We start from the raw sequence: 16923 nt of genomic DNA, 5'->3' as shown, positions 1-16923 counted from the left end.
TTATCACGAAAAATATATATTTATGTGTATACCTAATAAAACTGGTTAATTTCGCATAATAGCATTATTATAGAAAATAATTTATTAAAATAACCAGTAGCGGAACTGACAGTGTAAGACCACTTTGCAAACACGGAGTGATTTCGTGGCGAGGCGTCGCGGCTTGTTCCCGGACTGGCAGCATCTGCACCAGGAGGCCCATGTGGAGCGGCAGTGAGCGGGCCGCAGACCTCAGCTCCTTAGCGGTCTCTCCTTTCAGTGTTTCGTCTCGTGAATGTGTGCTGCCGTCGCCATTGTTCCAGGATGCTGCTAGAGGCGAGGGTCGACGACGAGACGACAGTGTTTAAAGCGGCTGCCGGTAAGAAGCGACACAGAGGCCACATTAAAACAGCTAGCCAACTTCAAGCTACTCCTGTTACTCATTACAGCCTGACTTGTTTCTAAATATACCGCGGCAATTAAACTGAATAAATGGGCGCGTTTTAAGGCTGTAATTTTAAGACTTTTTTTTATAGTTAGCTGGTGGTTAAACCATTTTTCCCGTGTTGCATAATGATTGTCACGTTTGTTCTACTAATTAATAGGAGCAGTTTTCTTAATTCACTCAGGCTAGCAGATTACTCTGCAAGCTAGAAAAAGGAAGAAGAAAAAAAAAATCTTGCGTATTTTCCTTGTTGGCGTCTGCACTGATCTGAGCTGTTTTCTGAAACTGAAACTTACTAAAGGCAATAAAAAAATCAGGGAATGTTCAAGCCAAACCAGCAGACATCATGTTACACCCACTGCTTTCCGGTTAATTCCCGTAGTCCTGCTGAAACGCGTAGATTAAAAAAAAAAGTTTTCCCTCGAGGCATAACGGGATTGAAGATAGGGAACATCCAGATATTTTCCTATGAAGGTTTTTTAGTTTGCATTGGGAAAAAAAAATCACAAAGTTTGAAAATACTAAATGTAAATGCTATTTTATTTAAAATATGATGACCTGATGCCTTCATTTAGCCATGTAAATGTTCCTTTTACACTCATCTTATTTAATACTTGCCCAACTAACGATTTGAAATCATAATATTGCCTCCATATTCTGTACTACATTTTCAGTTCAGAATTAAAATAAACATTACCGTATAAAGGCATTGCTATTAATTCATTTAGGGTGACCCTAAACTTTTTTTCAGTTGGTATTAGGCTTGTCTCGGTAAAAAGTTTTTACTGGACAATAAATTGTCCCCAAAATTACTGCGATACACGATAATATTGTGAATTTGAGACCGTTTTCAACTGATCTAATAATGATAAAGGCTGATTAATGCAAGTATGCCCAATCAAGAATAAAAAAAACTCAAATTTTTAAAGAACATTTGACACTGAAACTGGAAAACACTTCAAATATTCAAAATAAACGACCAAAACAACAAAAATTAAGAAAAAATTAATATTCATACAAACCAGTCCATTTTCAGCCAGTGAGAACTTTACTCTTTTTTTTCTGTGCATTTAAAGCCAACCAGTTTTCCTCACTACTTCTGTGAAAACCCACAGCTTCTGTGCAGGTTCTGGTGGAGCCGGTGGGTCGGTGGTTTGAGGCCTACATCAGGAGGAGAAGCAGAAATGTGTCGGCCTCCTTTCAAGAGCTGGAGGAAGAAGAGGAGTCCTCAGAAGAGTCGGAGGATGAGGAGTTACAGCTGGAGGAGCACCCGATGCTCCGAACACTGGATCCTAAAGACTGGAAGGTACCGGACAGGAAGTGGAGGGCCACCGCCGCCGCCGCAGCAGCAGTGTTAGAGTTGAGGAAACCAGTTAGACATTTATTTCCTCTCCAGCTTTTAAATAGAAAGTTTTTTTTCCCATTTCTATGCATTTTTTTAACAATCTGTAATGCATTTAGTTGATTTTATTTTATTAAAAATAAAAAAATTTTTACAAAAAGTTTAAAACCAAACAGCTGATGTATGAAAGGCATCCATATTTCTTCTAATGAGAGGTTTAATGCCTGATAAGTTGTCCCTGAAATTATTGTGATAAACAATAATGTTATTATCACAGTAATATTGTTATAATGGAGTTTTTTTTTAAAGACTCAATTTGTCAGTGTATTAGGAAGTGGCTGAAAAAGGCTTAAAAATCTAGACTAGATATATTTTTTTGTCTTTGAATCATGTTCATTATTGATATTGGTTCAGAATTTCTTGAACTTAATTGACTAATGTGTCATATTTTTTATTCTTAACCTGTATTTTGATACCAAGATGAATATTTTTTTCATTTACACTAATAAAATGGGTCCAGGATATAATCTTTATTTCAAAAATAGTATTGATAACTTTTTATTGCCAATATTAAAGATAAGGATGCACTGATTGGTTTTTCACTAACAGACACAGAATTCTGGTCTCTGGAGTCTGGCAAAATATTTTCAATTCAAAACATAACAAAACGAAGGAATGTGTTTAACATTGTCAAACAGAGATAGAAGATTTTAATCAAAAAAAAAAAAGGAATTATCCCTATTTACAGAGCAAAGCATATTTCCTTAACCACCTTCTTTTTTTATAAAAAAAAAAGCTATCGAAGAGTTTCAAAAAGTTTGTTGTGATACATTTATTTACGTAGGAGGAAAAACTTCTTATTTTCCCCCCACATTTGGCCTGCCAATCACCGATTGGTGCTAATCCATGGTAAATTGTCCCATTCTAATCTGTTTGGTCTGTTTGATTGGCCCATCTCTAATTTTAGCCTGAGAACTGTCCAAATGATTTCATCTGATCAAATTAGGAAGATTTACAGAAAGAGAGTCGCATCATCAGCATATAAGGAAATCCTATAATCTAATTGTGTGTGTTTTACACCAGAGGAGCCTGTGTGTGTCTTTTAATTACGAGAGTGTGAGTCTGTGCGGCCGATCTGAATCCTGTTTATCTGATTTGGCAGAATCAGGATCACTACGCTGTCCTCGGTCTGCCACACTTGCGGTATAAAGCCACGCAGAAACAGATCAAAGCGGCCCGTAAGTACTCCTCCTCTAATGTCTCATTTATCTGGATGCGTGTGAAGATGATGTCTGATAACTGCCGCTGTTTCTCTGCAGACAAATCAATTGTGTTGAAGCACCATCCTGACAAAAGGAAAGCGGCAGGAGAACAGATCGTTGAAGGAGACAATGACTACTTTACCTGTATAACTAAAGGTGCCCAACTCTTCCGCAAATTAAAGCCATCAGAGTCCCGATGGCGTGTCCTGATCCCAGCCCTTTTCCATTTTGCGCCTTAGCTATCGAAATCCTGTCGGACCCGGTGAAGAGAAGAGCCTTCGACAGCGTGGATCCAACCTTCGACAATAGCGTGCCGTCCAAAAGCGAAGGCAAGGAGAGCTTTTTTGAGGTGTTTGCTCCTGTTTTTGAGCGAAATGCCAGATGGTCTTCCAAAAAGCACGGGCCCTCTCTAGGAACTATGGACTCGTCGTTTGAAGAAGTAGACAATTTTTACTCCTTTTGGTAGGCGGAGAAGTTTTTTTTTTGTGTTGTCGTTTTTCCCCCATGAAGTCTGGTGTGTGGAAAGCCTTATAAATAATTTCTACTTTTTCCAGGTATAACTTTGACTCGTGGAGGGAATTCTCTTACTTAGACGAAGAGGAAAAGGAGAAAGCTGAATGGTAAGCTGATTACAAAATCCCAACGTCTGGTTAGGTTCTAGTTGAAATTCATAAGCTGGACTTCAGAACTTGTGAAGTCCCGTGTTTTAACCTGAGAATCGTTCCGGTCCTCAGTCGAGACGAAAGGAGATGGATCGAGAAGCAGAACCGAGCTTCCAGAGCGCAGAGGAAAAAGGAGGAGATGAACAGAATACGCACGCTAGTTGGTACAGCCTCTCCACCGCCACACAAACACCGCAAACCTTGATTTACAAGCGCGAGTAGGGTCCGAATAATTGACGTCGTTTCGCTGCAGATACGGCCTACAGCTGTGACCCTAGAATAAAGAAATTCAAAGAAGAAGAAAAAGCCAGGAAAGAGGCGGAGAAGAAAGCAAAGGCTGAAGCCAAGAAGAAAGAGCAGGAGGAGAAGGAGAGAGTAAGTGAAAGCTCAAAGATTCCTGCTTTTATCAAAATAGTTTTTGAAGCAGTAAAGTGTGTGCAGTTGGTTGACCACACAGCATGCAACTGATTTGTAGGAAAGTGTTTGATACGTTGCTTAGCAACGGTGGTCACTTTGAAGGGGAGCTTCTACGGCGTCTACTGCCATAAATGTATCAGGTAACGTTAAACTCCTTCACATGCTGGTTATTGTATTAACATTAGCGCCACACTGAATGAATAATCTCCATCACTTCGTAACATATTCAGTACATTATGACATGGGTTCAGATGAGGCTCTTTTCTCACAATAAAAGCATCTTTTGAAAATAAAATGTCAACATTTTCATCAGACCCACACTGAATGTATTTTTTTTGTTATTGGTCTGATGTATTATTCTAATCTTAAATGTCATGTTTTCATTTAGCTGTTGGCAACAAGTCATTAACACAAAAAGCTTTAAAACATCAGTTTGTGGAGAATTAACATATATAATGTTTAACTTGTGAGCTAAGTTGTACTCTCTTTCACTTTTAGCCTCCTCTTTCACTGAGGCCGTCAGGAGTAAAAATAAAGTCATTAAATAAAATAAATCGCCTGAGCTGGTTGTTTTCCACAGCTGAGTCCTGAAAAGTCCAAATTCACATTTGTCTGCACACAAACCGTTTATGTGCAAACCGTTGCGTTTCACATCAAGACGTTCATTTGGCAGAGATTTTTATTTTTCGAGCCAGTTGGACTCGAATGCAACATGGTGCATTTTTGGAATGAGGTTATTTAATAACCTCATTCCAAAAATGAGTGGTGATGGCGATTACAAAATCTGTATCGCTAAATTCTGATCACCTTATCTTTAGGTCACAAACTTGTTACACATTCAGTTTTTATTCAATTAAATTTTTTTATTAATTGAATTTGTTCCAGGTTCGGCAGGCGGAGCTGGAGGCGGCTCGTCTGGCGAAGGAGAAGGAGGAAGAGGAGGCCCGACAAGCCGCCCAGCAGGCCAAGAAGGAGAAGGAGATCCAGAAGAAAGCCATCAAGAAGGAGAGGCAGAAACTCAGGACCACATGCAAGGTGAACCAACGAGCATGATGGGAGTTTTTTTTTTTTTTTTTTTTTTTGACTGGTTGAAACTATGGAATAATTTTTTAACAGTTCCTGTTTTCTCCTCCTACAGAACTGGAATTACTTTGCTGACAGTGAAGCTGACAGCGTGAAAATGATGGAGGAGGTGGAGAAGCTCTGTGACCGTCTGGAGCTGACGAGGTTCAGTGAACTACACACAGCTGCAGCTGTTCACATGTCATTTCCACTCGATTGATCTTCAGATAGAATGTGGACAAAGAAGATTTTTTTTTCTCTTCCTAAATGTACAAATAGGTAAATGTGTCCCAAACTGGAGCTTCATGATGTTTTTGTTTCAGTCTGCAGAGTCTGAATGAGATCCTGGCCTCGGCTTCAAAGGAGGACAGCAAGGCCGCAGTGGAGAAGCAGGTAGAAACGTTTTAGCTCTGTCTGAAGAGCTCAATAGATTCCACCTAATTCAACTATTTGACACATTTCTTTTTGTGTGTGTGTGTGTGTGTGTGTGTGTTTTTTTTTAAGGTAGAGGAAGTGAACGCCCAACTGCAGAAGGAGAAGGATGCCGAGGTTCAGGCCCGGCAGGCGGCCCGGAGCGCCGAGCAGGCCAGCGGGGGGGGCGGCGGAGGGAAGGGCTGGAACGAGGACGACCTCCAGCTGCTCATCAAAGCGGTCAACCTGTTCCCTGCTGGAACCAATGCCAGGTAGGCTGGGCAGAAAAAGCTCAAACGACGCCCTGCAAAATGATGTCCGGCCACAGGCGGTGTGTTGCTGGGTTTTTGTAACCGATGTCGCTCCAAGTTGTGGTTTTACTCAAGAAATTTGAGACTGGTGTTTCTGTTTTGAAGAGGTGCTGTGAGCTTATCACCATCACTTTTCTTGTGTTTTGTCCTCCAGGTGGGAAGTTATCGCTAACTACATGAACCTGCACTCCACCAGTGGGATGAAGAGGACAGCCAAAGACGTCATTAACAAAGCCAAGAATCTTCAGAAGCTCGGTAAGATTACACAGGAAGAGGAGCAAAACGAAGGTCACACTACTCTGTCATCTCAATGGAAACAAATACAAATAATTAATAATTAAAAAAATATATATATTTTTAGATGGTTTGTTTCCGAGCTATATCCGGTCTTTTTTTTTTAGTTGGGAGCTTATGAAACATTATGTAAGGTTCCTAAGCAGACATGAATATTATGGGAAAACATTTGCATTTTAGAGTTTCCCAATTCTAGGTGTGAAAAAATGATCACCCTCACAAAAACCTATTTTTTTATAACTTTATTTTTATTTTTGTTAGTGTTATTAGAGCACACTCGAGAAGAAAGGTCAAACAATACATAGAAATTGTAAAAGACGAAAAATACAGAACAATTGAAACAAAAATCACACACCATATCCAAAATTAGTCCTGTATCGTTGATGTGAAGTTTGTCCATTTTTCCCATTTGTTCCTGTGTCCCCGGTCTGTGTTAGAATCTCCATCTCAAATAATGAGTTCAGTCTGTATCCACTCCTTTGTGGTACGAGGTTCAGATTTGCACCACTTTCTGGTTATCACCTTTTTGGCTGCCACCAACAGAAATTTTTAACAAATAAGTCATTAAGTACAATAGTAGGTGAACATTGGGCAGTGTCATTAAAAACTAATAAAACAGTTGATCAGAGTCTAAAAAGGTGATGTTGGGTGATGTTGTGATCCTCCTCAGATCCACTACAGAAAGATGAGATCAACAGAAAGGCCTATGAGAAGTTCAAGAAGGAGCACACATCGGTGCCGCCCTCCATAGACAACGCCTTGCCCTCAGAGAGGTTTGATGGTAAGTGGATTTCACCGTAGAACAAAGCCATCATTGTGTAGATCCACGGCGTTATTTATTGGCAACGTTTTTGTTTTTTAAAAGAAAATGGGTGGATGGATCGTTTGTGCTATTAAATATTCACTATTCCAGTTTTGCTAATGCTCAGCAACTTGCTTGTAAAAATGCTTTTCCTGGGTGAGAATACCATCAGTATACTCAGAATGCCGAGTCTTTTTTGCTAATTTTTTACATCGTACTACAGACATTTTTGCCCATTTTTTTTACTTTTACCCATTTTGAATGTCATTATGACACATAATATATAACAAACTTAAATGAGACATAGTATATAGTGTGAGCTTCAGAGATGCTATGCTGTCAAATGAATTTAAGAGACTTATTTTGCATCAAAATTGAAGTCAGAACAAGACATTGTATATAGTATATCAGAAAGGGCTCAAATGAAACATAGTATAGTGTAGAGAGATTTGTTTAAGAATTTCTCATAAATTAAATTTAAGGAAAAAGATGAAAGTTTGATGGATTTTGGTACCTGGGTTCTTGCACTCAGTCACTACATTTTTGCTTCCATTTTCTTGGTCTGTTAAGCTATTTCTAGTTTTTAGAGAAAGAAAAAAGCCAAGATACAGTATTGAGATTTAAATTGCAGACATTTCAGTCTACGTATGTGCAACCTTTAACACACTCTAATTTAGGTCAAATGCCACAACAGTCGTCACAAACGAGTTGATTTGTGATGTTTCAGCCACAGGAAGTGATGGGAACGCTGCCCCCTGGACCACAGAGGAGCAGAAACTTCTAGAACAAGCGCTGAAGACCTACCCTGTAAACACTCCTGAGCGCTGGGAGAAGATTGCTGATGCCGTTCCTGAACGAAGCAAGAAGGACTGTATGAAGAGGTACAAGGTATGGTCATCCAAACCGGTGGTATTCACTGTCCTTATCATTGAATGCGAGTCTTAAAATGTATTGCTAACTAAATATTTCCGTTTGTCTGACAGGAACTGGTGGAGATGGTCAAAGCCAAGAAAGCTGCTCAGGAACAAGTGGCAGCCAAGAATAAAAAATGACACCAACCACAAATGAGGATAGAATCTGTGTTATTTTAATGTTATTGTGTTATTCTTTATTTTATAATAAAAACAAAAACTAGACCCAAGACTTAAATATGTGTGTGTGCAGTTGACAGTTCCTCAGCAGTGCTGCTCAGCTTCTCATCCAGAACATCCCACTGCGGATCTGGTTGTAGTCTGGTAGCTGTTCTATTGGACCTGCAACAAGAAAAAAATGTTTGTAGTTTAAGGAGAAAGACTCGATACATTTTGTATAATCACTAAAGTATATCACTTTAAATATTTACACCTTATGCTTGAAACCTCACCAAAACTGCTATGTAGACTGAGCATTTTTGACATTTTTAGTTTTTCCACTCGGAATGAAAATTTTAAAAGTGCAACATACCAACAGCTGCAATGGCAGGAGCCCTGTTGTAGATGTATTTGGTGCAGACCTCCTTGATGGTGTTGGCATCAATGGCCTGTGACAAAAATATGACATGCAATATTATCAGGTATTAATCATTTTAACAATTTCGCCAAACTGGCTACTGTCATCCCAACAAATACTTCAGTGCAAGTCAATAAGGACACTGCTGTTCTAAATGACAGCAAGGGGTTAAAACATTGATTGTAGCTAAGGAAACTGGGTCTTTTGCATTTTCTCAGTTGCTTTATTTTTGTAGTCATGTAACAAGTAGCATGGCAGCAACGCTGATTTTCCATACGTAACCATCTCTGGCTAACAGAATGGTCAGGAAAAATGGACATTATCCACTGGCAGGAAGTGTTGTGGATAGCCTTGGTATTGTCACGAGATATGAAACATTTGGTTGAAAATGACAGGGATTTAAATAATCACTTGTTACAAAGGTTTGAGGAGTATAAAGCCACATCTGTATTGTCCGGACTGTAAGGCGCACTGCTGATTTTTGAGAAAATATAAGGCCTTTAGGTGCGCCTTACAGTCCAGAAAATATGGTAAGTCAAAATCACCAAAACTGGACAGACTTGAAGGCTTTTCCTCATGGATCTATACTGCTTCTTATCAACTGTTCAGGCCCGATAATCTCAAATCGGGCCCTAAAGAGCAGCATGAAAACACCAACTCTTAAATATTGTTTGACTATGTCCATCACTTTATCAACACAGTGTAGCAATCATCTGGTGGCTACTTCTAATAAAAATGTTCCATGTTTAAGTATGTTAAGCATGAAATGAACCATAGACTGCTGTGCCAATCTACCTTTGAGATGTCGAGCAAGAGATTCACATCGTGGATATTCAACTGACAAATCTATAGTGACTATTGGCATCAGGTCACTGTGGACCAAACACTGAATGTTTCAGATATTGTCAAGTTTACGCAACAAACAACTAAAACGTCCAACAATAGAGAGATGTATATAAAGCGGGCAATGAATGTGTGTGAATGTTTATAAAGGACTCTACAGACAGCTGCATCAACTAGCTGCCTGAAGGTTCATCAAAGTGTAACTCACGTCAATCCGGGCCTCCAGTTCATGCAGAGGTATCCGCCGGCTGTAGCAGAGCATCTGTCTGCCAATGTCCTCGCAGATTGGGGTGGATCCTGTGGGGAACCGATCAGAGTTAACTCGAGCGACATGTCTGCGCGGTCCGCCATCGGGTCGACCTACCATCGAGATGCAGGAGCATGTTGGTCTTGAGCAGATTCTTGGCCCGAGCCACCTCGCTTTCTGTCACGCTCGTACAGAGAGACATCCTGTCGAGGAGCAACCGTCGGCGTTACGTTTCTGACTTCAACCCGTCCCTTTCGTTCTAGTCTGCGTTTGCGTGCGAGCGTGCTCACCATTCCATCTGAGTGAAGTGCATCATGTCGCTGATGGTGCCCGGCTCACACACCATGTAGAGGCCCCACAGGCCCGTGTCCGTGTAGCAGGTGTTGAAGGACTGGAAGCTGTGGCACAGGTTTCCCTGACAGGCCATCTGGGCCAACTTACTGGACAGATTCTGAGGACACAACCTGACTTCAACCATCAGCCTCACCTGGTCCCTCACACATTTTTACTGTTTGGAAACAGAACATTTGAAATCTTCCTTGATACTCACCACACCGCCACCAAACGAGCGGTCCCAGTTTCCTATCAGGGTGTTGGCCACCATCAGAGGAATGGTGTCTGGGTGAGACCACCCGACCGCTTCCACAGCAATGGCGATGTGAGCCAGGGGCATTTTATCGTCGCGCACGCGGATCTGGAACAGAAGCAGACCAACCGGCGGTTTTTCTACAGGGTTCCAACACAACATCAACAATTTATTTATTTATTTAAGCTCTCAGACTTTATGTCTTCTTCCAGAATCTTAAAGCTTAAACTGTAATGTTTTGGAGACACAAAAAGGCTTTTTACACTGATAATATCCAGATTACCTTCATTTTTGCCACATCAAGATCTGGGTTTTTGTCCAACTTTGTGATTTTGAGTTGCAAACTGGACTGAAGATTCTTGAACTGAATTCAGTCCAAATGCCATGAAACTGGAATTCTGATTTTTTTTTCTTTCCTTTTGGAATTTTGTTACCTGAAGATTCCCATCACTGATTTGTCCAACCTTGGTTAACCCATCAGCCAAAAAGAAGTGTAATAGTCCACACTGCCAAATCTAAAGCGTCTGGTCTGAGTTATTTCAAGATTTATGGAAGATAAACAGTTTTCTATTCCTATTTTTCTACAATGTTAAAAAAATAAAAAACTGGAAACTTTGACATTTTTTTAATGGGAAGACCATCAGATCCCGGTCTCCTGGTGTTTCTCTTAGAGAGTAACTCAGCACTGCCTCTCCTCCACTTGTTGCTTCACACTCATCTTCAGAAAACTGAAAAAAAAAACTCATATCCTTTGCTTACAAGAAAGACAAAATCAACTGTTTTGAAATCTCTGAAGTTGTGAACGACAGAGTGCTTCACCCTGGAGACCAAAGGAGAACCAGTCATTATGTTCATTAAGGCAGCTTAGTTTTAAAAGTACAAGTGGAAATGTGCAAACACCATCAGACTGCCTCTTCCATCCGAGGTAAAACCTCAGACTTGGGCATACTGACAGTCGTTTTCACAATCCTTCATTTCTTTGTTGAATTTAATTCAAAGTGTCCAAGTTGGAATATTGTAAACCATTTTAAATGCAACAAAAAGGCCAGCAGAGAGCCAAAATGAAGACAGCTTCCTACCTCACTTCCTGTGAAGTGGCACAGAGGAAGAGCGGGGGCTCCGCCTTGATCCCGGCTGGGAAGTCTTCCAAAGTGAAACTTGGCCAAACTGTGGAGTTCCTGGTGGCAAACACCTGATCAGGAGGAAAGGAAGAAATCTGGGTCAGAGGGGTCTCTGTAGAGAACCAACAAACATCCTCATCTATGTCACCACATGTCAGGAGTAAAAGGAATGATTTAAATGAACCCTGATGGGTCAAACCCAAAGTTTGTTGATGGATAAAATTACATTTTAAAAAGTGTATGGTGGAACATGAAACCTTACTGCATGTCTTTGAGAGAGTATGAGAAGAAATTAAGACTAGTTCAATTAATTCTTGATGATTAAACTCATTGAAGTTAGAAAATAAATGTATCCCTAAAGGCCCAGTGGTGTTGCTGCATTCATGGACATGAGAAAGTGTCGGTGAATCGGACCTCCAGCAGCCGCCAATACGATCCTGGGTCCTTTGTAGTGTGTAGTGATGTACTCCACCAGGTCTCCTCTGTTGATCGTCCTGGATACCAAACACACGCGCGCACACACACACACACACACCAAACGATCACTAGAAGGACTAAATCAGAGTTAGAGTCAGCTACCTGGACTGAAGGTAGTCTTACTTGATGTTCTCAGTGGGGCCCAGGATGGTCCTGCCCAGTGCCGTGGATTGGTATGCTGTGGCGTGCAGGTAGTCAAAAACCACTTCCTGCAGGTTGGTCTCCACTTCCTGCATCTCCCTTAGGATCACGCCTCGCTCCCTCTCGATCTCCGCCTCGCCCAGCATGCTGTTCTGAATGATGTCGGCCAGGATCTCGACAGCTGGGGCAAAAAGAAAACAGACGCCGGCTCAAGAACGGTCGGCTCGGTCCGGCAAACCTTTCGATCGGCTGGCTTTCCTGTTCCGCACCTCGCGGCAGATCCTTGGAGAAAGCTTTGGCGTAGTAGACCGTCTGCTCCCGGGATGTGTAGGCGTTCAGGTGAGCGCCCATGTTCTCGATCTCCAACTCCAGGTCCAGCTGAGAGCGCTTCCTGGTGCCCTGAGGGACAGTTGGACTCGCCGATCAGCTCGCCTGTTTTCCAGGGAGGACGAGGTAGAAAAATGTCACGCTCTCTCACCTTAAATGCCATATGCTCCAGAAAGTGTGCTGTGCCGTTATTCCTCTCGTTCTCATAGCGACTGCCGGCGTCTATCCATAAGCCCACCTGGAAGGAGGAGTTTATGAATGTTCCTGTCTACCTGGAAATGTTTGGGACTTTAGGCAGAGAACCTTTGACTCACAGTGCAGGTTGTAAGTCCAGAGTCCTCTGAAGCCACCCGGAGACCGTTCTCTAAACTGGTCACTTTGGTTTCAGGGACATTTAGCGCCACCTGCTGAGCGGCCGGAGTAGCCAACAGTCGCCTGGGTCTAACAGGAAGCTGAAGGGGACAGAAGTCAAAGATGGACTTAGAAATTATTTAGGCAAATCCCTTGCAGATATTTATCAATATTCATATAAACTACAAGCATGAGTTTTATTTACTAATTTATAATTAGGTTTTTCTTAATTATAAGAAATTATTCCAACCAAATTGTTAGTTCTGGGTATTTTATTTTGTAGTAATTATTTATCTTGCCCTTACAACTTTCTTAAATTTTAAAACTTGTTCTTTTAAAATATTTTAACTTCCTATTTTGGGGCATTTACTATATTTCCTACTTTAACTGATTCCTGTTGTGGGGAAAAAAAGGATCCACACAGCATAATGTCACCACTACCATGTTTCACCATGGATATGGTGTACAGTGCTAGTTTTCTGTCACACACGACTTTGTATGCAAGTCAAAAAGTTTGATTTTGGTCTCATCTGACCACAGCAGATTAAATAAATTAATTTAAGACTGCAAAATTTTTTAAAGAAATTTAAACAAGCACCATCAGCTAGCTATGATGTCTACCTAAAATGTTTAAGACCACTAAGCAATTCAAACTTGTCTTTTTTTAGGATAACAATAAGATAAAACCCAAGTATATTTAAAATCATTTGTTCTCACTGATAAATTAAACAAAGGTCAATATGGAAATGTATTACATTTTAGGGGGAAATTTTGATAACTTCTTTAATAACCTGTAAACCATTACAAACCCCCCAAAATCCCACAGTCTAAAATCCTTAATCACTATATAAGCAACTAGAAATTGCAAGCATTCACAGATAAAGATTAATTTACCTCAACTCTTAAAGTAAGAAGAAAAAGTATAAACATGGGATGTGGGGGTTATGGATGCTTTTTGACTTGGGCCCCAAAATTATTAAGCCCCGCCTCTGAAAAAAGGCAAGTCATGATGATGCTTGATTTAAACAACTTATGTAAGTTTTTAATCATTCAGCACTATAATTAACAGCCATTGGGCACAGCTTTGGTTTATCAATTGTACCAAACCGATGAAGCAGACAGAGACATATTCCTAATTAATAACAAAACATCCCGTGAAGCCTTGCCGTAAGGTTTTACTCCGTTATTCTGCGCATAATTGACTACAAGAACAACAACAATGCAGAAACGCAGGAAAGAGACAAATAGCACACTATACTTACCCCGTTAGGATAACGCGTCTTCACTAAATGTCTTTGAAGAAGATATCTCCCAGCTGACGTGAGGCGCTGTAAGGACGCCGCCATACTGCTTATTTGTAACAATGCGCAAGCGTGGGGCCAACGCAACATCCGTCAAGTTTTACATAATAAATAAATGTATACAGTATGCAATTTTTTTTTTAAATTACATAAACTGTGATGTTGCCTTTCTTCTAAACAATGTTAAAATTGTGTTTAAAAAGTGAATGGTATGATATGTAGTTTTGACAGTCACGAAGATGTAAACAATACCCACATCATGCAGTGCATCTATGGGTCTGTGTAAACATTTTTAGAACATGTGGAACCCCGTGGTTCATAGTATCTTTGTACTATTTTGTTTTATGTTCTTTCAGATGGAAGCGTTTATCTGATTTACAACACTCAGCAAACAAATGCATCTAGTAATAATAGTTTACATTTATTTTGAAAGGGCTAGAGCTGGGAAGCGGAAGTACGAGGTTAGCCTAGCGCGAATTTCTTGCATTGTAAGGCGGTGCTGTGCTCCAAGTCCATATAGTTGTTGGAGAAACAAAAGTCCTTTCTTATGCACTGTCCAGCTAGCTCCAGCCAGATATTTCAAGGTATCCGGGTGACACTTTAGGTTTGTTTTTGGTGAGTTTAACTTTAATTTCAGCTGTGTTGTTAGCAGCTAACTGTGTTGGGGTTAGCTTGAACCGCTGTCAGGTGGTCTGAACTTTGGTGCGATACTGAAGACTGTCTGTCTTTGCAGTGGCTTTCAGGAAAACATGGCGGAGCTGATGGACGGTGACCTGGAAGACGGAGAAATTTCCGGCTCCGGCTCGGACTCTGAGATGGGTGGCACTGCGGCCGAACAAGCGCGAGCTCGGGGGCTTTCGGCGTTCAGCGGGGACTCCTTCCAGCACAGACCCGCTACTGTTAACCAGCCTCCCGCCGCCGCCTACCGGAGCTCCGCCAAGGCGGCGGAGTCTAGCGACAGTGACGCGGACTCGTCAGACGAGGAGGCCGCTGTGTGGCGTCGAAAGCGGCTAAAGGTGTCAAACGCCCCGCCGCCGGCCGCCTGTCCCGCGCGGTTCGGTCCGCCCCCCGTGTCCGCCTGCGGAGCACCTGGAAGCCGCAAGGTGAACAACATCTGGGGCTCCGTGGTGCAAGAGCAGTGCCAGGATGCCATAACCGCGGAGCTGGGTGTGTTTGGCATGGAGGGCGTCAGCATGGCCAGCAGAAGTGTTGAGACTTATAACTTCGTCTTGGCTCGGAAGATGATGGAGAAGGAGAGGGAGGTGGAGAGGCAGTCTAGGGAGGAAGGAGAGGTGAGCATGCTGGATGCTGATCTGGAGGATTACATGAAAGGCCGAGGGTCAGAGGACAGAGCAGGGGGTGACAATAAGAGAAAGCGACCTGCCAAAGACAGAATAGGACCTAAAGCTGAGATGGACATCAAGGGCCGGTATGAGATCACAGAGGATGACCCAGATGATAAGGTGGTGGAGGAGATCGCGTACAGACTGCAGGAGCCGAAGAAGGAACTGATAGAGCGTGTGGTCCAGGTTATTGGAAAGAAAAAAGCCATAGAACTGCTGGGAGAGACTGCCACGCTGGAGGAAAACGGTGGCATGTACACTATGGACGGGAGCAGGCGGCGAACGCCTGGTGGAGTGTTCCTCAACCTGCTGAAGAACACGCCCAGTGTCAGCAAGACCCAGATCAAGAAGATCTTCCTGGAGGAGTACCAGAGGGACTGCAAGAGCAAGAAGGCGGCGCAGAAGAGAAGGCGACACGTGCTGGCCAAGAAGATGAAGCAGGCCATCGGCACGCTGAACCTGCAGGAGCATGACGATGTCTCCAGGGAGACGTTCGCCAGCGACACCAACGAGGCCTTGGAGTCACTGGAGGAGCCTGCAGAGGGAGATGAGGAGGGGGAGGAAGAGGCAAAGGAGGAAGCTGCTGCTGGGACTGAGGAGACGCCTGTGGTCTACAACTCTGCAGACCTGGAGGTCTTCTGAGGGGGGATTCCAGCGAGAACAAAAGTAACTATTGACTACAGTGAAAATGGAACACTGAAAGCACTGCATTTTGGAGAACGTCAAACTCTCCGACTCTGGTCTGTTTTTTGTTTGTAATAAAAGAATCTGTGCTGAAATAGTTTTTTTTTTTTGTTCTGGCTTGATATGATCATTGCCTTTAAATAAGTTTTGTCTGAACCTTTGGATGTTTTCTCCAACTACAGTGACCTTTATTATTATATCTGGGTTTGGGTTCTGATCTATTAAACTCATAATGATTCAGTAATATTTAACACAGCTAATGATGGCCTTTCTCAACACTGCCGCAGTTAGGAAAAAAAACAGCAGTAACTTTGCATCAACAATGCAGCATCTCTGGAATTGTGTTCAGGCATGGTGCAAACCCCAGGACAAGTAGGAACTATAGTTATTGCAGTCCCGACAAAAGTCCACTAGATGGCAGACATGCTACTTATCAAGTACATAACATCTCCCTTGGACGTTTTACATTTTGTCATGCTACAACCACAACCTTGTATTTGAATAAATCTTTGCAATTAACAGTACATACAGACAAGAGCAGAAAAAATATACTTTTATTTACAAATATAATTATTGTTTAAGAGCAACAAAAATTTTATAGTCCAATTTATTCTGATTTCCATAAACAACCCCCTAAGATTTCACATAATTAGCAAATAAAGTCCATCTGTTTGTCATTTATACTCATTATAAATCCAGCTGTTCTGTTAAGAGCTCCCAAGTTTGTCAGAACATTAGAAAAGAGAGAATGGAAATAACCAGCACTCCAAAAGTATATATAAAGTAGAATATGGGGGGTGGAATAACCCTAATTCCCCCCCCCCCCCCTTTCTTGCACTGGAGTTGTGTGCACTACTTTCCTCTAAAAGACACAAAGTTTTGTGGAGATTTTTTGTGCCTCTAACATGCCCATGACATACAATATACTTATTTTGTCAAGGAAACTGTAAAAAATCTTGTATTTACTTAATTTCTACATACATTACTGTACTAGCAAATTATGTCAATGGCTCAAAAACTTTGTATT

General features: G+C 41.6%; 3 protein-coding genes across 3 annotated transcripts; 2 read left to right on the top strand and 1 right to left on the bottom strand.

Annotated features, from left to right (window-relative positions):
• The first annotated feature begins 129 nt into the window (after positions 1 to 129).
• dnajc2 (DnaJ (Hsp40) homolog, subfamily C, member 2) lies at positions 130 to 8128 on the top strand. The gene is made up of 16 exons (XM_015006272.2): positions 130 to 358; positions 1540 to 1730; positions 2929 to 3004; positions 3086 to 3184; positions 3268 to 3490; positions 3583 to 3648; positions 3763 to 3854; positions 3944 to 4065; positions 4993 to 5142; positions 5246 to 5334; positions 5493 to 5562; positions 5674 to 5852; positions 6046 to 6146; positions 6856 to 6966; positions 7715 to 7875; positions 7971 to 8128. Exons 1-16 carry the CDS (start codon positions 304 to 306, stop codon positions 8037 to 8039), a joined length of 1854 nt encoding a protein of 617 aa, XP_014861758.2. The 5' UTR covers positions 130 to 303; the 3' UTR covers positions 8040 to 8128.
• Positions 8053 to 13959, bottom strand: pmpcb (peptidase, mitochondrial processing subunit beta). The gene is made up of 13 exons (XM_015006313.2): positions 13831 to 13959; positions 12532 to 12669; positions 12369 to 12455; positions 12160 to 12289; positions 11873 to 12071; positions 11687 to 11766; positions 11231 to 11343; positions 10116 to 10259; positions 9856 to 10016; positions 9683 to 9768; positions 9527 to 9615; positions 8431 to 8506; positions 8053 to 8240 (listed from the first exon to the last, which is right to left on the bottom strand). The coding sequence occupies exons 1-13, from the start codon at positions 13957 to 13959 to the stop codon at positions 8176 to 8178; spliced, it is 1497 nt and encodes a 498-aa protein (XP_014861799.2). The 3' UTR covers positions 8053 to 8175.
• A 349-nt stretch (positions 13960 to 14308) lies between these two features.
• Positions 14309 to 15991, top strand: phax (phosphorylated adaptor for RNA export). Its single transcript, XM_015006341.2, has 2 exons — positions 14309 to 14484; positions 14603 to 15991. Exon 2 carries the CDS (start codon positions 14619 to 14621, stop codon positions 15852 to 15854), a length of 1236 nt encoding a protein of 411 aa, XP_014861827.2. The 5' UTR covers positions 14309 to 14484; positions 14603 to 14618; the 3' UTR covers positions 15855 to 15991.
• The last annotated feature ends 932 nt before the right edge of the window (positions 15992 to 16923 follow it).

The sequence above is a fragment of the Poecilia mexicana genome, unplaced genomic scaffold (assembly GCF_051168715.1).
Source record: "Poecilia mexicana isolate PSO_F unplaced genomic scaffold, ASM5116871v1 scaffold_23, whole genome shotgun sequence".
Lineage (NCBI taxonomy): Eukaryota > Metazoa > Chordata > Actinopteri > Cyprinodontiformes > Poeciliidae > Poecilia > Poecilia mexicana.
The sequence above is the reverse complement of the archived record's forward strand: the minus strand, read 5'-3'. Positions and strand labels throughout refer to the sequence as shown.

Excerpts from the sequence above, each read along its gene's own strand:
- dnajc2 (XM_015006272.2), top strand. The coding sequence starts at position 304 with ATGCTGCTAGAGGCGAGGGTCGACGACGAGACGACAGTGTTTAAAGCG. Across the intron at positions 3,005-3,085 it reads GAAACAGATCAAAGCGGCCC|ACAAATCAATTGTGTTGAAG; the intron begins GTAAGTACTCCT and ends GTTTCTCTGCAG. Across the intron at positions 3,185-3,267 it reads CTTTACCTGTATAACTAAAG|CTATCGAAATCCTGTCGGAC; the intron begins GTGCCCAACTCT and ends TTTGCGCCTTAG.
- pmpcb (XM_015006313.2), bottom strand. The coding sequence starts at position 13,959 with ATGTTGCGTTGGCCCCACGCTTGCGCATTGTTACAAATAAGCAGTATG. Across the intron at positions 12,456-12,531 it reads CTGGACTTACAACCTGCACT|GTGGGCTTATGGATAGACGC; the intron begins GTGAGTCAAAGG and ends TCCTCCTTCCAG. Across the intron at positions 10,260-11,230 it reads GCCACTTCACAGGAAGTGAG|ATCCGCGTGCGCGACGATAA; the intron begins GTAGGAAGCTGT and ends CTTCTGTTCCAG.
- phax (XM_015006341.2), top strand. The coding sequence starts at position 14,619 with ATGGCGGAGCTGATGGACGGTGACCTGGAAGACGGAGAAATTTCCGGC.